Source organism: Strongylocentrotus purpuratus, unplaced genomic scaffold (genome assembly GCF_000002235.5).
Source record: "Strongylocentrotus purpuratus isolate Spur 01 unplaced genomic scaffold, Spur_5.0 spur5_scaffold_5, whole genome shotgun sequence".
Lineage (NCBI taxonomy): Eukaryota > Metazoa > Echinodermata > Echinoidea > Camarodonta > Strongylocentrotidae > Strongylocentrotus > Strongylocentrotus purpuratus.
The window spans coordinates 29882774-29905678 of record NW_022145611.1 but is presented as its reverse complement, the minus strand read 5'-3'; the positions used below and the strand labels follow the sequence as shown (position 1 = coordinate 29905678).

Genomic DNA, 22905 nt, shown 5'->3' with positions numbered 1-22905 from the left:
AGTAGCACTGACGGAGCTGGGGGACGACAGGCAGTAAGTCTGACGACGTTACAAGCTGGTAGAGCTGACGGAGCTGGGGGACGACAGGCAGTAGGTCTGACGGCGTCACAAGCTGGTAGAGCTGACGGAGCTGGGGGACGACAGGCAGTAAGACTGACGGCGTCACAGCTGGTTGAGCTGGGGGACGACGGGCAGTAGGTCTGACGGTGTCACAAGCTGGTAGAGCTGACGGAGCTGGGGGACGACGGGCAGGAGGCCTGACGGCGTCACAAGCTGGTAGAGCTGACGGAGCTGGGGGACGACGAAGGGCAGTAGGTCGGACGGCGTCACAGCTGGTCGAGCTGATAAAGCTTGGGGGCGACGTGCAGTGAGACTGACGGCGTCACAGCTGGTCGAGCTGAAGGAGCTTGGGGACAACGGGCAGTAAGACTGACTGCGTCACAGCTGGTCGAGCTGACGGAGCTTGGAACGACGTAAGGTAGCATTGACGGTGTTGCAGCTGGTCGAGCTGACGGAATTGCGGAACGACAATGGAGTCGTATAATGAACCAAACATGCTGCCAGACTGGTTTGACGGGGAAATTCCCATACTGGACTACTTGGAGCATTTCGAAGCATGCGCAATCATCAATAATTGGACGGAAAGAAAGGCAACGCATTATCTAGCAGCCAGTCTACGTGGGCCAGCGTTGAGGCTACTGGGGAAGAATGGTGAGGTAGAACTGACGTACAGTGCATTGACCAGCAGGCTCAAACATCACTTCGGACCTTCAGGGAAAGCTGATGTATTCTTGGCAGAACTACGTTTCCGACGAAGGAAGCCGAACGAGACCCTTCAGGAATTGGGCCAAAGTATCAGATACATGGCAGCAATGGCTTACCAGGAGTTTGGTGCCGATGGACAGGATGAGCTGGCTCGGGGTCACTTTCTTGACGCAATAATGAATCCAGCCATCCGAGAAGGTTTGTTTCGGGCTCAGCCACATACCCTGGATGAGGCTATTGGAGCAGCTCTGAACACGGAGGCTCTTCTTCAGATGGAAGCAGAGAGGGGAGAGTTGTGGTACTCTCACCGTCACAGTCACAGCCGGGTACTGACAGGTAGCGATCGACCTCAGCACCCTGATAGCCCTTATACACCCGAAATTTTGAAGAAGATGGAGAAGGCGCTAACTGATCTTACAGCCAGATTGGAAGCACTGACCCGCCAAGTAGCAAGTACGTCGCAGTTTGGCAATACAGGGCCACACTCCCGGGGAAGACGTCAGGACGGGCCTTGTGATGATTGTGGCCAACAAGGACATTTTTCTTGGAATTGTCCTCATCCAAAGATGCTGTACGCACATGACCGTCCAGAAATGAAGGAAGCAGAGACCAGACGTTGTCACCAGTGCAATGAAGCTGGGCATTTCTTTCAGAACTGTCCTCATAATCCAGCTGGAGGCGATGGGGTGGCGACTAAGCACCCTGAACAAGACGTTGGTGGTTCAGTTACCATTCCACCAGATGAGGATTCGACGAATGTTGATGCACTTGGGGGGACGGTAGATGACATTCTACCAGACGAGGAGACGGCTGGGGATCCACCAGATACCCTTCTACTAGTGGACGAGGCAATCAAAGACCCGTCAGAGGCTGTCCCAATAGATGAAGAAGTAGCTAGAGATCCACCAGGTACTGGCCTAGCAGTTGGCGAGGTGATCAACGAGGTGTCAGTCGGCGGCCCAGTGAAGCATGAGGTAGCCCAAGACCCATGATTTGAACTCTAGAACAGTTGAACACTTTTGGAAAGAGCCATTTTGAACTGTCAGAAAAGACTTGGATTTTAGTTTTGAATTGTTTTGATAACATGTTATGATTTGTTGTTTTTGCATAAGTTAGAGATAAGTTAGCTTGGGGACCAAGCTTGGGAGGGAAGGGAATCGTGTAACAAATCAGTGTTGTAGTATTGGACGAAGGTTAAGCATTTTCTGTTGTACGAGCATGCGCTATAGCAATATGGTGCATCGTTGATTTAGCAATTACCAAACTGAAGGAAAATGAGCATAAATTACATATTTTGATCATGTTGGTGCAATTATCATGTTTCTTTTAGGGATATTACTTGTATAGTAGTGATCTAATCAGGAATAAGGGGTTATACTGAAGATTATATGTGAAGATTTTATGGGATTAGTAGAAATGTGGTGTTGAAGTGTTGTTTTACTAACGAGGACATAATTGTTCTTTTATACGTTTATGTATAGGGAAATTTTTAGGATGGTCAGGATTGTGTAATTAGGACTTTCCACTGCACTGTATCCGATACAGGCCAGCCTCACCGAGGCTGGCCTACTTGTAGTTGGCACTGGCCTTAGTCTTTACTTGAAGTCTTACTTCTAGTCCACACTTGTACTTGTTGAACGAGTTTACCCTGAATTGTTGGTTGGTTCGCATTAAAAGAATTCAACATGCAACTCATGATTGGTCTGATTTCTTAGAACAGTGAAACCGTAGTTAGACATTGAGATCGAGAATCAGTGACAGGAGTTGACAAAGCATGGTGATTGATTGATTGATTGCTTATGCTCGAAGGATGTTCAATTGACTGTTGCTGTGCACAACGATTGGGGTGACCGATTGCAGTCGAAGGATGCATGATTGTTAATACGCCCTGTGACGTGAGCAGTGAAAGAACTCCAGCCATCAAGCTACGGGCATATACTTTGTCCAAACGGACGGAGAGCGCCTGGCCGACACGGGGCATCCTGACAAATATTCCGTGTCAAGCCAAGGTGGCGAACCGTGTCCGCCACAGTATTCAGTCCTTCCCCTCTCTCACGCGAAGCTTTGACGTTTCATTAAATTATTAGAGAAAGAAGACGATTCGTTGTACCTTTCTCGACTCTTAATCCTTGTCTGAATTCTGTTCCCCCCCCCCCCCCCCCCCTCGCGCGAAGCTTTGACGTTTCATTAAATTATTAGAGAAAGAAGACGATTCGTTGTACCTTTCCCGACTCATATTTCTTAATTTGAACTCAGTTTCCCCCTTCACGCGCGAAGCGCGGAAGCTTTGACGATTCATTGTACCGTTCTCGACTCCTTTTCCCTTTTTCTTCCTACGTCCTCTTTTCTTTTTTTTCTTCGCTTTCTCTCTCTTTTTTTTTTTTGGCCGGCGTTTTTGGGGGGGGCGACTGCCCCCACCGCCCCCCCCCTGGCTACGCGCCTGTATGAGGAGCGGATCCAGCCGGTGGCAGGGGAGGGGGCCCAATTTGTGAGAAAATATTTAGCAGCGAAATAGCCGGCCGATAATTCGCTCAGTGGGGGGGGGGGGGTAGTGAGCACTAATTTTTTTTTTTCGCACCCCCCCCCCTCCCCTTGAGCGCCAGGGGTGGGGGCCCATCTCCAAAAAAAGGTAAAAATTAATGTGTTTTTACATGTTTTTTCCCCAAGGGAGGGGGCCCGGGCCCGTTTAGAATGAAAATTGCATTGTTACAGTAGACCCCTACCTGCATTATTAGGCAATTCAAGCAGAATTTTAATTGATTAATTTTTATTTGTGTTGTGCTCCATTAACGATTTTAATTCCAGACCCTTGCATTTTTCCTTGATACATATTTATAATAATGATATTGATTATTTAAGAATGCTAAAAAAAGTAGTACCACAGCGTTTTTAAAATGAAAGAATGTGAAGAGAAACAAAATATATAGACTTATAAAATGTCACAATATGTAACTGAGGGAAGAAGTAAGCTTTGTCTGGGTTCTTGATTTGCCTCTAATTCCATCTTACTGTTGCTTTTGCATTCAGATACCACCAAATGTCTGCCAGCAGCCGACACAACATCCAAGATCTTCAAACTCTGCTCCAGTCAGAGCCCCTGATTCACCTAGCAAACTCAGAACTCTCACCAGCTCACAAGATACAGTAAATAACGTTCCTGCCCCAACGCTTCTTCGCTGTATGGTCCTCATGATGGCACTCTCTGAATTGCCTTGTTCTATCCCCAAAGACTCCAGTGAGTTTGACCATGCAGTATGTGCTATGTTGTATGGTGTCAAGCTGAATAACGGCAGAGTGCTGACCTACAACAAACAAGATGGTTTCCATATTGAAAAGGTGGCAAGGAAGGGCAAGAAAGGAAAAAAGAAGAAAAAGCGAAAAGCAGGCAAGAAGAAATAATTATGTTGTAGTCACAGAGAAAGGCACAGCTCATAGAGAGACAAGATGTACATTATTTTCTCTATTTTTGTAGAACTCAACTAGATTTTTAATATGCAATTTTAAAACATGTATTTATTCATAACTTTGTATACCTTTGATCGCTTACTGTATATCATCTACTTTGTCCTTCTCTGAATGCTTAATTGACAAATAAAGTCAGTTTGGGTTTATATGATTTAGAGACACCATGGGTAAAATGTACATGCAGGTTTATGCTATGATGCGATTGTTCCCTCTTTACACTTTACTTCATGATTTTTCTAGGGATGTACACGCATTCAATGATGATTGAGACCGAGGTTCTATCGACCCTTTTTAAAGAGATTTCATGTAAAATGAATAGCATAATATGAAACAAAAAACTTGCTTGTCAATTTTCATTGTCTTTTGTTATATTACTTATGATGTATATTTATATTTCTTTTTGTCATTACCCTGAATTTGATTATTTAGCTAAATTTGCAGTGTTCAGGGATTTCAATGAAAATTTAATGACACATACACGCGTTGTCTACTAACAACTTTTTACTTTTAAGAGCCAACAGGTCCCCCCCCCCTAAAAATAAATAATTGTGGGGCTGTAGTAACTATGTCATTGTTGGTCAAACAGCTTGTGAGCGTCAAGTAACGCCCGGCTGGAATGTAATAATATATTTGTAAAGCGCTTAGAGACATTTGTATTAAGCGCTATATAAAAATTAAATATTATTATTATTATTATTATTATGTCACTAGACTGGATCAAATGGTTTCTGATTTAAGTCTAAGGGAGCCATGTACATGTACAGTACATGTAGTACTTATGTCCTTTGGAAAGACATTTGTCTACAATTGCCAATCTAAACCCAGTGCAGCTTTGTAAAAGCCATAATAGTAATAGTACTTTGCACGTGCCTTTGAGCAACCCTTGGGGTCGGATATGTGCATGATATACAGTTAACAACTAAATTATTCATACCCTCACCAAGGTTTATCATTTTTCGAGAATGTAAAAAATGTATTTGTCCCAATTTATGTTTCTTCAGCGAATGTGGCATATTAAAGGGATAGTTGAGTTCTGTTGCAGAGGGCACTACACAAAATAATTTTTTTGTGCGATAATAAAAACTGAGCGTCAAATTTGAAAGAACATACAATTTAAATGACAAAATCATCTTTGTTTGATCAAAATCGGGTCAGAGACGGCTGAAATATCCATAAGTATAACAATTTCTAATACTTGTGTACCACCACAAATATTCAATAATTTGAAAAAGCCGTTGAAAAAACGAAATAGGGCCTTTTATGTTGTATTTTAACCAATGCCGATGTTGGCTTTTTTGTGTTGGTTTTAATTATATTACGCACAACCAGTCGGCCCATGTATTGTTATTTTTAATTAAAAATCAACGGTTACCATATTTTTTGACGGTGGAGCTGAATTGGTATGATCGTATTGGCTAAATTTCACACATTTTGGGGTCTAAAATAACATTCATAGCAAATTTAGGTCCTAAAAGAGCACTAGATATGTCAAAGATAAGAATAAGAGCAATAACCAAGCATTTTGAAGGCATTTGCGGTCTGAAAACAGAACTAAACTATCCCTTTAAAGCTTACATGTAAAAGTATTCAACAAAGACCCTAGTTCAACTAGTACGCCTTTCATTACTGAGTTACAAATAACACAAAAAACATCAAATTAACAAGGGTTATGAGTAATTTAGTTGCTAACTGTACATGTAATGTATGTAGCTGCTATTGTCAGGAGTGTTTCTACACCTTTGCCTTTTTACGTTTTCGGGGCAGTAAACGTGATTTTGTATTATAACTACAATTTGTAAGTGTCTCTGAATACTATAGATTCATGACATTGGTTAACAATTTGTTCTATAAGGATCAGTTATATTTGATCTGAGACCTTCCCTTTACTCTTGGTAAATTTAATTCTGTTTTATCTTAGTGAGAAATTTACATTGTAGTTCATGTAGATTGATGTAACATATTTGGTACAGTAATTAGCAGTACAAGTATTTATTTTTCTTCTTTGTCATGTAAATTTCTGGATGGAATAAATACCCCTATTTTGCATATATACAATAATTGCTTACTTTTTTCCATCTTTTTATTTCACAATAATCCTATATTGATATTTAGTCAGTAAGACATTCAAGAATGAAGAGACAAAACAAGGAAAATATAACTTATCAAATTTCATACTTTAATTAGAATCATCATTTGCCATCAAGTGAAAAATGAACATGAATAATGCTTTTTTAGAAGATTGATAGTCATGATTGTATTTTAGAAGAACAAACATCACATGACTTGGCCAATTTGTTTAGGCCTATAAAGTTTTTCTTTGCCATAAAAATACAAAATGAACTGTGCATGCTTCCCAATATATATTCCTTAATTTCATAAGGACTCGAATTTCATTCCACATACAACTATACAACAAACTACCCTTCTTTCGCCATAGGAATTCAACCACCAAGTTTTTATTACTTATTTCTCTTTTGAAAACTTTACATATCTACAAACATACTTCCCTACACATCGTATGATTTGTTGTTCAGGACTTTTTCATTTCAAGCAAGATTGTACACATATTATAGACAAAATAAAGTCCACCCTTTTTCACATCTGGAACTTCTTTATCAGGAAGATGGACACAAACCACATGACAACTTTAAACTGATGCAACATTTTGTTACTGAATGCATATTACACTATGCGGCTCAACGTTTCAAACCATTTTTTCATAATGCTGCTATATGCTTATATTTGCAATACCGGTAATGGATTGTAAATTGCTTTCCTTGACAAATGATGTAAGATACATATTGTCTGATTGTCTCACAAGTTTGTCTTATGCAAATCACACTGCATTTATCTATTTAAAAGCAAAAGTAAATTGAAGAAAGGAGTGAAAGAAATGTTATTCTGCATTTGTTTTCTTTTGTTCACTAGTGATACAGGGGGGGGGGGGGGGGGGGGGGTGTTAAAATGCAACAGAAAGATGGATCAACTACAACACTTCAACAAACTGCACACTATAGCACTTGGTAATAAAATTGTGATATATCATCTTTGAGAAATCACTTCAACCCAATATATATCCTTTAAAAATTATATACTTTTCATCTTTACATTGATTAATATATCTAGAATAGATACCGATAGTTAGAGACCCCTTACTGCATTTGATGTATCAAATTTAAAAATACATATAGAGATTCAAAACAATTATATGGAGATTTAGACAAGAGTGAAAGGAAAATTTAGGTGTAATCAAAGTGGGTACTTTTAATAAGTCATAAGAATTAATTACTGTCAGAGACTGCTGGGAATTTGAAAGTAAAACAATTTTTCCATTGCTTGACTACAGATCTTTATCGCATTAAAATTATGCATTCAGTATACCTTCATAGCCTTAATATGCTTTAGCAGACTAAACTACATATCCCATCATTTCTGTACGACCTCCTTGTGAAAAAATGCAAATATAACTCACTTAAAAATTATGTATACCCTTTCTCAAGACTTTCAGCATCAAACTAACTTAACCCTTTTCTCTTTTTATGGCAAGTTTATTTCCCCATACAGTTCAGGATCCTACTTCTTTGAAGCAAAGAAACAATGCATATATAATATATGAAACAGTTTACAGAAATGACTACAACTAATTGTATGTATTTTACTAAATAAAAAATAGTAAGTCAGATTTGCATTCATGATTGTAACAATTCTCCACTGTATGATCATATTTCCAACAAACACATTCATACAATTCAGGATGTTAATAAACAATATGTTATCCAAGAAGGCTTGAAAAAGATTGTACTCTTTTATTGATGCCTGATTTCTTTGTGAGGCAATTCAATGAAAGACAAATAGCTATGATCAGTGAAACATTTCAGGTCAATGGCACTGTAAGTGCACTGTGTACATTTGGAGGACTTTTTTGTAATTTCTTGTAATCACCATTTCTCACTCTGCTATCAGTAAACTAAAATATTACAAAGTGCATCCAATTCTGTGCACCACAGCTCCCTGGCCCTACTACCCAAAACTTCAATTTTCTTTATTATTGTTCACATATAGAAATACTCTTTGTAAGAATGGTGTTTCAGGCATAACAAATGACCTGCTGGAAGATAATGTATCAACAGTGGAGAAACAATGCATAAGTTTGATATGTGAGATATCTCATGGAAACGAAAATGAGTATCAAGAGAAAACACATTTTGTGAGGTTGAGAGGTTGACGTTAGACGACGCTCCACTGCATGCATGACATGTCACGCCCTCCTGTTGAGATCAGTTTAGTCGAGTCCCCGTTGAACGCAACACTGGTCACATGACTACTGTGACCTTTGAATGAAGTGCAGTCAGCCTGTAAAATACAATATGATCAAGAACAATTTATATCAGGATTGAAGATATCAAGCTAAGTGCAGCTATTGTTTACATTTTGGGGATTTTTTCCATTGGAGTGTGTGTCTTTCAAAATCCAAAATATTAGATTGTCATCCAGCATAAGGTCCAAACAGTCGGAACTTTGTATGTGGAATCATTTTTAATACAAAACACCTTCTAATTTTACTATGAAAAGGATCATGTTAATGGAAATGTTTTTAATAAGCTAGCATGTCCATGAGCTTAGAATGATAAGAAAATTCACAATGTACAAATAACAAAAATGGGGTGGTATAAATCAACATTCATTAAATAATTTGATTTATCAAAATTCTTTGAGACCTGTTTTCCCTACAAGCAGAGAAGATGAGACATACCTTGGGGTGGTTGACTGGATAGCGGAAGAGATTGATCTTTCCAAAGTCATCTCCTGAAGCCAAGAGGTTTCCATTGGCTGATCGTGCTGTAGTATTGACGTCTGTTCCATCACTACCTTCTGGCCAGATTCCTGAAGGATGAGGTAAAAAGTGAGAGATTAGAACAGATCTGTGAATAACTGTTTCTTATTTAATGCTCTTGGATGACTTCCTGTTGATTATGTTTGTAATCAGGTTTTATTTGCCAAATCAGTATATGATGTGATCAGATACTTATTTTTTCTCCCTTTCACAGGGTTTCTCTATTAAATTATATCGCTCACATATGTATACAAGAAGAGATATATACATGCAGAATTTCAAAATGATACTAATTGTCAGATCAGATACTTATTGTCAAATTACGACTATACAAAGAGAAGCAAATATCAAAGCTCCACAGTTATTTGCATTTTTAAAGATTTAAGCTTGTGACATTCCAAATATTGTAGAATATTATATTGTTTAAAATAATAATCTTCTGTATACAAATCTGTGGAAAGAGCACTGATGCATTCTGGACCGTCTCTCCTTTTTTCCTTCATACTACTCCAATTATAATGTCAGAGTTCAGTTGTCAAACATTGGATGTTCGCAAACCATAGGTAATGATCTGGCTATCAAGCCAGGGTAATAATCGGGAGCGCCAGGAGGGTCAAATCTGACTGACATGAGCGCTATACAAGAACCCATTATTATCATTATTATTATCAAATGAGATGCAAATTTGTAACTTTAGGAAATGGTATATTGCATGTCATTAGAAATGTGAAGACGAATTCCATATAACGCTATTAACTCTTTATCTGTTATTGATGGAAATCCTAGACCGATTCATTGCTTTGAAGCATATTGTAAAAACACATTATACATGTGACACAAGTGGACCGTGGCAGTCCTCCGTTTGTCTTTTTAGTCAACCAGAGCAGATGAAGAGTTAATGAAAGAAAACAAATAGTTAATGCCTACCACAGACGGGATATCCTAGGACACCAGTGAATGTTGCCCACTCCACATCCCTCGTCTCTTTGCTGATGACGATCTGCTTGCAGGTAGATGCATCCCAGAAGAGTAGCTCGTAGTCACCGGAGTTGGACTGTAGTTTAGTGGAGTCAGCTGACCAGTCAATATGAGTCACAAAGCTAGAATGACCCTAAAGAAGAAGTGAAATAATGTTGATGATAAAGGTGATATTTCATCGGTGTGTGTTAGACATCAAAAGGTATTGTCCGTTTGTCCACATATGTTTATACCTCTGTCTATTTTCCCATTCTGTATTTCACTTGCTATTACTCTCACTTTCCTCTCCCTTCCTTTCTTAAAAATTCTCTCACTCTGTCCTTTTTTTTTCTATCTCTCTCTCTCCCCTCTTTCACTCAATTGCTTTCTGTTTATCTTTCTTTCTTTCCCCTCTTTCTCATGACTCGCTTAAATCCTGGATTAGACAATTTTGGTCCACTTCTGCAGCCCTTAACTAATCACAGACCACTGTTAAATCTTAGATCTAGAACAAATCTAACACCAAAATCAAGCGAGATTTGTACATCACCAATACACACAATTATTATGCAACTTTCTCTGCATGATTATTTGGCCTAGTAATTTAAATTAGTTTATTTATTCAAAGAGGGGAGTGAATACAATGTTTTTTCTGGATATGACATTGAAAGTAGAATACTTACAGAACATTTTCCAACTTTGGAGTACTTCCTGCCTTCTTCTGTCACTGAATAAATATAGATGTAGTTGTCATGGGAAGCCACAGCTAGGAAGTTTCCATCTGAGGTCAGAAGAAAAAAATCTTACATTTACATATCATAACTTTATAACAACTTGATAATATTAGGCTAATAAATGATGATAGGATCAGGAAATCATATTCCACTTTCACCCTATAGTATCTTATCCACCAAATCTTTTCTTCTTGTAGTATCAGAGACCGCACATGCACTTTATAGCATCATAAGTATAGCCTCTTGCTTTATGGAATCTCATGTAAATTACCTCCACAGAATTATGAGGTTGATTCTGTAATGAAAACTATGTCAATGCAGGTTATTTGATTTTATCTAAATGTGAAATGCAATTTGTTATTTCTTTTTCTCTGATTAGATAATGATATAATGTGTGGGTGCTAATGGGGTTAAGAATAGTTAGGTTCATGATCATTACAATGATCAATTTGCAAGGCCTCTGTAATGTTTCCCGTCAATACTGATTATAATCTGCCACTGCAGGTTTGGGGATTACACAACAAAGCTTAATACACTTTTAATTCAACATCATAGACATTACACATAATACATCTTTTTGTAGAAGACATACCAGGGGAATATCTGATGATGTCATGTTGCTCTTTGCCATCGGTATGTACAGTGATGAGATCCTGGCTCTCAACATCTAGGGCTACCCATCGTCCACTGGTCATTCCTATGGCAACCACTGCTCCAGAGGGATGGAATCCAGCTGACTGACATCCATCCTTCATGATCAAATAATACAATCAAATACAATCAAATAATACAATCAAATAAGATAAACAAAAAATACAATCAAATGATACAGTCAATAAGCATTTTCTTAAAAATTTGTTGAATCATTCATCCTTATCAAGAATGGTTTGAGACACAACAGGACATAGAATTCCCAAAATGATTTGTGCTAACAAAATAAAAGTTGTTGATTTTTGTTGTTTTTGTTGCCTGAATCCTCTTTGAATATGACAGACGAAATAAATATCTCATCATTGTACAATATACAAATGGTAAAGGGACTGGGGCTTTTTTAATGAAACTTTTAGGCCTAAAGCATTTATAAATGAATACAAATAAGAACTAAGTCCCTGATATAATCTCACAAGAAAAAAAAAGCTTTCCTGATCAGTCATACAATCAGAGTTAAAAGTTCAAAGGTCAAGCCAGGGAATTCTAAAAGAAAGGGCACGCACTGACCTCCATGAGCTTGTTCCACATTGGTTTGTGTTGTTCAAAGTCCCACATGATGACATTCTTATCGTAGCCACAAGTCAAGAATAGACCCTGGGTTGGATGTAAAGCTAGACCCCACAGCTCCTCTGTATGGGCCTACATCAAAGATATAAATGACACAATCAAATTTTGTAATCAAAGATTATACATAAACTAAATTTGTGGGTGATATCAGTCAAAAGTTCACAATTGTTGGACATGTGGGTTTCATCATTCTCTAAAGAGAAAATGAAATTGTCACGAGCTTAAACTCTTGCTGATATCTATTTGATGCAATCCTCTTTTTAGCTGGGAATTCACTTCAATTCAAGTTACAGTCAGATTTGAAATAATATCACAGTTATAATGTCTAACATGTTCTTATGGTGGCATCATTCCAGACAAGCAACAAATTGTGACTTGCACTAATAATCAATCTATTATTATATCAGTGTCCAGCATTTAGATGCACAAAATCAGAGAGGATACTCTTTCCAAAATCTTCCCAAAAGAATTCTGCATTTTATTCTAATGAACTTTCCTACGACATCAATCAATTTAATAATGCAAGGAGAAAATCTATATACTCCCACAAAAAAATTAATAAATCTTACCGTAATTAACGGTGTATAAACCGCACCTTTTAGCCTCCGAAAAAAATTCTATTTTTTTATTTTTTTTTTAAAGTTTCGATTTTTGCCCCTCCACCTGGCGCTATGCCTGGCAATGTCTCCCAGCTCAGTAATCGGTGTGTTGACTCACCACTCAGACACTAGAAAAACACTCAAATTTGTCTGTCAAATTAGTCTGTGATCTCAATATGTAGTTTATAATAATAATTCCTCCAATTTTTCTTCTATTACATGGTGTACCACAAGGTTCTATCCTAGGTCCTCTACTGTTTTTTAATTTAATTAATGATCTTACACATTCAGCTGCACCTCGTAGTTAAATGAAAGGCCTTCCCGCGTGGGTTTTTTTAACACGGACCAGGCTTGCTGCCGACAGAGTTGGCAAAAAAAAGTCGACCAAAATTTTTATTTTTTTATTTTTTTATTTTTTTTTAAGGGCGAAAAAGAGGGGTGCGGTTAATACACGAGGGCGGTTTATACAACGTTAATTACGGTAAACAACGAGTGCTACACACCCTTTTCATTAATCTCTACTAAGAATAACAAATTCATGATATCTTTACCCCCCCCCCCCCCAAGAAAAAAAACAACAACACAACAACAACAAACTGGTCTTACCTGAACCAATGTATTGAACTCTCCTCCCATGTTTCCGCTAAGGATTGCATTCCTGGTAGTTCCAACATAGAAGTCCTCTCCCTTGCCTTTACACAGCGTCCTTACTGGACCCGTGGCCTCTGTGACCTATACAGAGAAATAAGAGATAACATCGCATTTGAATACTATCATTTTGCTTGGAACAAGTTCCACCCAAAACGTGCTAAAAATAGCAATCGATTTATGCATCAGTTGACCAGAGGAGAATCTAACCTGCAAATTATTTCTTTTTAAACAGAATTAGCTACAAATATCTTGCATTAAAACTCTCGTTCATACAACGTAGAAACATTACTTCATCAAACTACTTTGTTAGGCACAAAGGTCATCAAAATTGTTTCTTCAATACGATTACTTGTACATAACATAACATCATAAACCTTGAAGTGTGAGTCGTAATGGATATTAATTTGATGTACAGAGAATCAAATTATGTAGTGCGAGACACAGATGATGACAAGGAAAGAAGGACAAGGGCATGGATGAGGAAATCTGAATTGTAAAATACGACAGCCTGATTATCAGTCAAAAGCAGAAATTCCAGTGAAAAAAAATAATAACTGGCAGTGTGGAAGCCAGAATTTATCAACCTTGGAGGGTTTGTTTGGATACATTCTGGTAAAAATATTGAATGATTAAACTGCAATGGAAAATGGTACAGGAGTCATGATGATTGATCATCTATTAGGACAACAATCAATGGCTTTGTACCTGCATACAATGAAAGCAGACATTGCCTTGATTTTAATACAGATAAGAGGATAAGTATTAAAAAAAATAAGCAAGTAATAGACTGTGAGGGATAAAAGGAGAGAGAATGGAAGAGAGGTGAGAGAGGGGAAAGAAAGAGAGAAAGAAATGGAGAGAGAGAGAAAGAAATGGAGGGAGAGAGAAAGAGACGGACAGACAGACAGAGAGGGGGGAGGGGTAGGAACAGGGAGAGAGGGAGAGAGAGAGAGAGAGAGAGAGAGAGAGAGAGAGACAGACAGATGGACAGCCAGAAAAAATACCAAGAATGACATAGTGAAAGGCAGTTTTGAGATCTGATAATGAAATGATATCCATCACATGAATTGGAAAGAAACTGTATACTAGCTTGTTAGCAAGCATGACAAAAAAAAATGCCCATAGAACATGTACCGGTAGTACTTTATGTCCTGTTAGTTGTCAGTGTATGCAATTTTCGATAATTTGTGTATCAAAATAATCAATTTCACCCATGGTGAACAATCAAGGAATATATTTAGAACACTCCTACTATGAAATGAAATTTCCCTGGCAGAACTCGACTTCAGGATTACTTTTCAGATACAGAGGTGGAAAGAATGCATGGTGGGAAGTCTAACCTGAGTGACCTCACTCTGTTGATAGTCCGCCGTCCAGAGAATAACCTTCTTATCCTTGCCTCCTCCTGACAGAATCTGACCATCGTTCATCACGCACAGAGAGAAAATACCGCCCTCGTGTGCTCCGAGAATAGCCTGGGAGATACGGGTATTGCCTGTGAGGAGCGACGGTTAAAGCATTAACTTTAGGAAAAAGCTTCCAAATCAGAGAAAATTATACATAAATAATATCAGTATTTTTATATTATATATTACCTTTTTTGTCACAATTTGATAGTGATAAGCCTACTTTGACAAAAAACCTTTGACAACATTTTTTTCTAGAATACAAATAATACATTTCCACCTGTCAAAATAAGTAGTATGGATTGTCTCCATCCCAAATATATTTATATCATGTCATAAACGTGTTTTTATGCCAACATATTTTTTGTAATCCATACATTTATTCATCATCAAATTGTTGATTCCGGAAACTCTTACTTTAGATACCAGTACCTCCTTCTTGACTTACCCTTTCCCCAGATGTACATGTTTCCATTGGAGTCCCCTGTAATCACATCTCCATTGCCAGTGAATGCAAGACTCAGCACGAACTTGGGCTTATCATATTTCTAGTGCAGGAACAAAGTAAAACAAAGGCCAAGGTTAAGTTGCATTTCTACATTGAGGTAACAAACTAGCCTTCCAATTAAGTCTTCCAAATGCAGTTAGCGTAGATCAATCTTTCATTAATTTTCTCAATGCTTTACAGTATCACAACTCTGAGATCAATGTCAAGCAACAAATTACCAAAAGGTCAGAGCATTTTTAAATGATGACCTAGCTACTGGCTTTAATGCCCCTTTCAAATGTCAAAGCTTATGATTAATATCCCCATCTGTTTTTGGCTCTTTGCCCCTCCAACTTGCAAATGTGGCCTGCCCCTTAAAGTATAAGGCCTGTATTACACTAATTCAGTTATAACTGACACTTGGTCTAAGATCATGTTTAACCCTTTGAACAAAAACTTAAGCCCAGCATCATGTTTATTAGAATATGGGGCAAAATGTCTGGGGCCTGACCTTAAATGCCACTACACCAAAGAAGCAGCTCAGAATTTAACCCTGTGTTACTAAATAGAGCTATACAACATCACAGACCTGCAAATAAAGGCCACAGTTCCTAATAATTAGAGACTTACCTCAAAGATACCAGACTTCTTGACCAGTTTGCCACCGGTGGTGTTCCAGAAGTGAATATGACCTTTTCCAAGGGTGATGATCTGTTCATCATTCATGGGGTGGTATTCACAGGCTAAGACTGGGTCTTGAGAACTCTGCGATACAAAGAGGTTAGAAAATGACACAAAATGTTATACATCATTCCCAAAATACTTGCGTTACCAAACGCGCAATATGTTTCATTTGAAGTGGCCTAAGAAGTACTATTTCTCCTCTGTTTTGTATGAAATACAATAATTTTTACAATATCACATGGACAAAATATATTCAACTTGAAATTTGCCAGTGATCTATACCGGTAGGTTAATAAGAAATGGAATAAAAAATTATTTTGAAAGCATTAATACTTTCAGTCTCTTACAAACAAGACTGTCAAAACCTAATGGATCCACATTTTTACCAGCATTTTGTTAATTTATATATGTATCAAATGAGTACTCTTGCTTGGCTTATATGACCTTTGTGTCACTGAGTTTCTTGAGAATGCAATGTACTTGACCTATCGGCAGAAAGTATTTTTTTTAAATGTAACTCCTATAATTGTTTATTCACTCAGAAATATACATACCTTTGTGTCACTGAGTTTCTTCTCCTTCTTCCAGTCCCATACAGAGAGAACATGTTCATTGGATTCATCCACAGCTGCTAGGTGTACACCCACATTCTTAAGAGAGAAAAATGAAACAAACAATTTAGTCCTTCTGAATTCAAAGCTCTTCCTATTACAGGAATTGCTCTCTTTGATAGCCAATAATCATGATGGAATGAACATGTAAATAAAATGTTTGAAATAATTTTGAAGTTGTTTTTTATGTGGAATTTATGTAGAAAAGGAAACAGCACCTTCAAATGAAAGTGTGGTAAAAGAGGTTGTAAAAAGTAAAAGATATTGACATAATTTACAATAGATACAACAAAAAATATATATACTGAAAATGCAAGGAATTATTCTTACATGCTCCTACAGAAAGATGTTACAACCTGTCAGAGGAAAATGTTTCAAGTAAATATTATGCTTGAGATATTCAAATGGGTTATGAGAGGACAGTAAATCTGGAAAAAATGCTGATGATATCAATCTTACCACTTTAGAGAAGCTGAGAGCGCAGACAGCCCTGTCAAAGAATCCAAGGCCTAAGACATGAAGGGTTTCCATGGTGATAGAGTTCCAGATCCTCACATGGGGCTGAAATGCAGAAATGAAAAAGAAATTACAATCTTTCCTATCTTACCAATGATAATAACTCATGTCTGCGATTAGATGAATTTTGTCACAAATAAAACAGTATAAGCATATATTTTCTTTCCAACCTAGCCACTTTCAATTCATTGGCCTCCAACTTCACTCTGCCTCACTTTCATTCCTTTTTCTGTCTCTGTCCTCTCAATTGTTCACAACATCAACCAACATGCATGTCATTCAATCTTTGCAGGTTGAAAGATCAAGGCCATTCATCGCATTATTTTGCCCCACAATTTGTAATGAGGTAAAGACAGCTTTCAATCATGGAATACGTCATATAACCAACAACAAAAAATCATTTAAAACACTAGCAATATTTGAAAATACATGAGGTACATTTGCAACAGCAGTGACCCTTACCTTTCCCTCATCTGGGTCGTGACCTGCTACCTGTCCTGTTGCTATGGTGACACTGTCTGGATGTACAGCAATGCTGTCAAATGAATTAAAATATTTATTGATTGATAACTATGCAAAACATTCAAAAGTGTGAAAAGCATTTGTTACATGAGCAGGTGTAATGTCACAGCTTTAAATGAAATATGGTAGATTTGCTTGACTTAGAAATGCATGAATATTTGACTTTTGATGCCATAGTCTTATAAACTTAATAACTGATAGAATATAATTGTATTCATTCAATGTTTTAATAGTATAAAGTAAGTATCCAATATTTCCAAAATTCTAATTGGTATGAAACTAAAGACCATCTAAACATTAAGTCCTTTATCAAATCATTACACACTCCACTTTTTTTCTTTCAATACAATTACCTCTTTTTTGTACACTCGCATATGAAGGCGATATCAAAGCTTTTAACCAAATTAGATGAGATGAGTTTTCATGGTGTGACAACCTTGAAATTGAACCATTCAAGCCATTATCAAATTCAACTTTTTTTTTCTGTAATTAAAATTACCTCTTTTTGTACACTAGCATGTAAAGGCAATATCAAAGCTTTTAACCCAATTAGATGAGATGAGTTTTCATAGTGTGACAACCTTGAAATTGAACCATTCAAGCTACCAGCAAGTATCAATTTGTCATGACTAAACATTAAGTGATCGAGACTATACTTGACATTATCTCTTTGTTATAACATAGCACTTAAAAAAGGGCATGGTCCTATTAATACCAGACATGGTATTCTGATATTGCAACTCTGTGTGTAAAAACAACTACCCAACCATTCCCGATAGTTTAAGTACTCAATAAAATACTGTGCGTGATGAATATGGCCTTCATTATACTTGTTCAAAACAGACACTTTTGGTTTTGCCAAAATCAAATTGAACATGATTTGATATATGTACAAGGAGAAGATAATCATGCGTTTTATACATCAATCACTGAGAACAGAGCATCACTATGAGATTACATCAATCATATATAGACTAAATCAACATTGAATTGTGAAGCTAGTTTTTACCGACACAAATATTTAGATTTTAACTATCAAAAAGTGGGTAACAGCTAGTTCAACCTTAAATTAAGTATACATGCAGCTACTACCGTCTTCCATCCATAGATAATAGGTTACGGTATTATATTCTTTCTACTTTTTTTTTTTTTTACACAAGGCCCAGATTTTAGGCTCAAATAAACAAAGAAATAAGTAAATGAGGCGTATCTTTTCTACTCTTCGCAGGTTTATGAACTATTAAGTCTTTTTCAAAAGCAGGATATAGTCATTGGACTGAATTACACACAAAAACGAAAGGAATGCAAAATGGGATGGTTCATTTACATTGTGGAGTGTAACCGGGTTCCATGTGAATATGCACTAGTCTATAATGATTGGTTTTGTCAAAACAAAATTGTCTTTACTACAATCTTTGCTCCACAAGTAGGCAGCCAAGCATTGCTCTTGATTACACACTGTTTTACGGGGCATTGAGGGGGTGTGAAGCTGTTCTTTGCATTTTGTGGTTTCCTTTCTGTCAAAATTATGATACAGAAGTTGTCCATCAGAATACCATGCGCTTGCTGCTTCATGTTTAGCGAACATGGAAGTCCTTTTGCACCATAGCACTACCAATGTCTCACTCTTGCCCTAATAGACCCAGTATTATCATGGCAAATCACAGTTGCTACTATTACTACAGGTATCGTCGCAATTTATTTCAGCAAATAGGTATTTTTGTTGAACCCATTGCCTACTGGAACTGGCTGGCTCCTGTGTTAAATGGGTTAATACAGTAATTTTTTTTTTTTAATGAAATGAGATGTCATTCATATGTGGTAGTTTCAATGAATACTTCATTTCATTTGATTTTATCCAGTATCTTAATTTTCCATGAAGTTCAGCAGAACTCATATTACAATTGCAAGAAAACACTGTCAATTCACCTCTTGACATCATCATTGTGGCCCGTGTAGTGCCTCTGATTCTGTTCTTCTACGTTGTAGAGGACTACGACCGCTGCCATGAAGTAGATGATCTCGCCCGTCGGCAGGAGGTACAGGTTGCAACGACAGTCTCGTCCACGGTATCCATAGCTGAGAAGGATTGTAGTCAAGGCATATAACAACAAAATTGTGGATTTAAAAATAAAAATCACCCTCTTTCTTTTACAGTGATCCTGTTCCTTTTTTATATTGTCTCATTTCATGTCAAACTTAAAGAAACATTAAAATTCCAGTTATCAATTATCACCAATTATCCTTTTAGTCAGAACACATGAATGTTTACACATCAATACACATGTTCTTGAACCACACCTGCTCAAATATACAAAAACAATTCCTATTTAAATAAGAACGCCTCTTACACACTCTCACTTTAAAGAGCATAAAATTAACCAGTGAAATTATATGGGAAATATTCTTGTTGCTTACACAAAATGACTGAATTAGTTCTTTAAACATCAAATCCATAAATCACCTAGGATTACACCATAAGCCCTGGATGTCCAGCAAGTAAAGATTGCCATCCCCCCCTTAATCTCAATGGCTATTGGAGGCAAGGCCATCTATCTCAATGTCATCTTCATATCCTACCATAATCCTGTCTTATTAAACTGCAAGCATCATTAATCGTTGATGTGCACAATGCATGACTGCTTTTCAACATTCACGATAATTTTAATATGAGAGATTCTAGCATTGTCTTCGCATCATTAATTTTCAACTGGAGAAAGGAAGACTCTGGTACACATTTCTAGTTTATAATAGATCCTGTTTTCACTTAACTACTCCTAAATACATCCAAAGAAATTAATTCCTTCTTCATAATAAGATACATATTATTTGATCTTGAACATTTAAAGCCCCTCTTAATTGTTGGGAGCCCCAAATTCACCAAAAAAAATTGATGGCAAAATTTCACTTAAATTGTATCATAATGTGAAAGAGGATGTCATTTAAGAAATTTTGCCATCAAATTTGTTGACGAATTTGGGGCTCCCAACACATTAGAAGGGCTGTCAGGGATGTGCAGAACATTCTTTTGTACATTTTGATTAATCACACAATGTCAATAAATAACATTATTTCATTAACATTGCTCTCCATTATCAAGGCCGCCACATTCGCTTGAACAAGCAATTCCAAATGAAAAAACATCTCAAGCGCAGAATCATTACAGTTGATTAAATTACAGCTCTCAGCTGGTCATACCATATTCATGATAGCTTCATTCCCTAATAGACCAACCGAGCTCTGGCCGAGCTGGCCGAGAGTTGTTAGAGTAATCAAGTATGCGCTGGGTTATGCTAATGGATTCCACTGACCCCATCCTGATGCGGACACTGGCTGGGCCTGGGTGGGTTATTTATGGAGAGGTTTACATATTCCTCATTCAGTAATTGGAAATTGGAAATATAGGCTTGAAACCTATTGGGAGGCCTTTGAAAGGGAGAAGCATGCAATCCATGCTGTTATTCATTGCCAATCAAGTGGATAGGCATGGGACAATACAGTATTTGCATTGGTTCGTTATGTGTTTGGTTCAGTAAAGGTTGTGTAAAGATAATGTACTCTGCAGAAAGAATATTAAAAATAAAAAGTAATAACAAAAACAACAACAACAGCACTGTTTTATTAAGAAAATTAAAATAATATTAATAATAACAATGATAATAATGATGAATTTAAACAAACAGTTCAGAATATAGATAACTGTATTTCATTAATGTTCTGAGGTGATCTCAATCACATATGTTAGGCTACATGTATGTGTACTCACTGCACAGCCCAAGGTGATATGTATGCCATACCGGTAAATATCTTCAAACCAATCATATGTTTCAAGAACTTTTTCATAATGAATGACAGTGCCTTTAAAGGTACGTACTACATGTACGTCCCATTTGCAGGCCGAAAAAATGAAAAGGTTAAATTCCAACAGAATTTGAAAGATAATATTATTTTTAGAACTTCCCTAAAAAAGGGTTGGGCTTGAAAATGTCTTCAAGTGGGAAAATAATGACCATTAGTTGTCAAATCGACTTAGGGGCTATAGAGCCAATAAGTAATAGTCTTGATTTTCAGACCATTGTACCGAATGGCCATACGTTTTATGCTACACAATGATTCAATCAGTTTAATTTTGGCCATCACAAGAAGTGGGTTATTGATGTAGACAAATGCTCATGTACCCTTTACAGCTCATTTTTTATGTACCGGTATGTATATTATGACCAAAGAAGAAAAAAAGCCAGTCACTCACTCAATAGTGTCTGACAGTGAAGTCTGGCAAGTAAACAGGTTTCCTTGCATAATTTGAATATTAAGACACTGCTAACGTTTAAATTTTACAGAGAGGACATACATGACATATTCATAATTCCTGCAAAGTTCTACAGAATTTGATGTTGGCTGCAAAAGGGACATATAGTACCTTTAATTCAATACAGAGATTACCTGTATTCAAAGTAATACCTGTGTGAATACAAATTTTAACAAAGCTAAAATCCAGCTGGCAATTCAAGGATTTATTTTAATCACCATTGTCTGAGGATTAAATCTATGGCAAATCAGCTAAAACTGGTCTACATGCAGGTACAGCACATGAATGGCATGATAGAGCCTGTTTTGTACATGTACATGTACATGTATGTATTAGGACTCCTCTTTTCAAGTGGAGACATAACTCCAGGAAGCTCTGACGCCAACGCCAAAGGCGTCGGAGCTTCAGTGCGAAGTCTGAAACAAAAATCAAACAGCGGTTGTGGTGACATTTTTCCTGAAGTGTGTAACGGTAGTAATTACAAATTCTGACTTACAGTGTTTTCGACTCCTCTGGGCATGTCGCACCGCACTTGAAATTATATTTTGAAGAAGTCTTCGATGGGAAAAGGGGCGATTCCTTGCCCTAAACCGAGCCATCCATGTTGTATTGTCAACATGGCGAAGAGAAAGTACGCATTCGCGTTAGCGGCGCAGCAAATATGAATATTCATGCTATAGAGCGTCATTCGCTAGAAAATGCTGAATATGCATGACTCGAAAGTCCCTCGGTCCTTCAAAACCTCGGCTCGGTTTAGGACGAGGAATCACCCCTTTTCCCATCGAAGACTTCTTCAAATTATAATTTCAAGTGTGGTGCGACATGCCCAGAGGAGTCGAAAACACTGCTTCCTGGAGTTAGTGAAAACACAGTCACGGGTACCTTCACATACCTTCATATGCTGTACCCCTGTACAACCCGTCCAACATGGCATCATAATTCAATCGAATATGCTATTAGATTATGAGAGGTTGAATGTGCTTATCAAGGCAGCACCATTCCTCATTATTGGATTATTGCATCTAAAGATGATACCCTTGCTTTAACCTATCCTCTACACACAGTTCTCCATTCTTCCCAAAAGCAG

At 37.4% G+C, this 22905-nt stretch overlaps 1 protein-coding gene across 1 annotated transcript in view; it reads right to left on the bottom strand.

The window, feature by feature from the left end:
* Window positions 1-6676: 6676 nt before the first annotated feature.
* The window catches only part of EMAP (77 kD echinoderm microtubule-associated protein), a gene marked incomplete at both ends in the record, with an annotated part of 31773 nt that continues 15544 nt past the window's right edge, over window positions 6677-22905 (bottom strand). The window contains 14 exon segments of the mRNA NM_214468.1: window positions 6677-8583; window positions 8984-9114; window positions 9992-10175; window positions 10705-10802; window positions 11348-11504; window positions 11974-12105; window positions 13239-13364; window positions 14624-14778; window positions 15138-15237; window positions 15807-15941; window positions 16415-16510; window positions 16931-17032; window positions 17450-17522; window positions 19439-19588. Coding sequence (NP_999633.1) covers window positions 8458-8583; window positions 8984-9114; window positions 9992-10175; window positions 10705-10802; window positions 11348-11504; window positions 11974-12105; window positions 13239-13364; window positions 14624-14778; window positions 15138-15237; window positions 15807-15941; window positions 16415-16510; window positions 16931-17032; window positions 17450-17522; window positions 19439-19588 — 1765 coding nt within the window.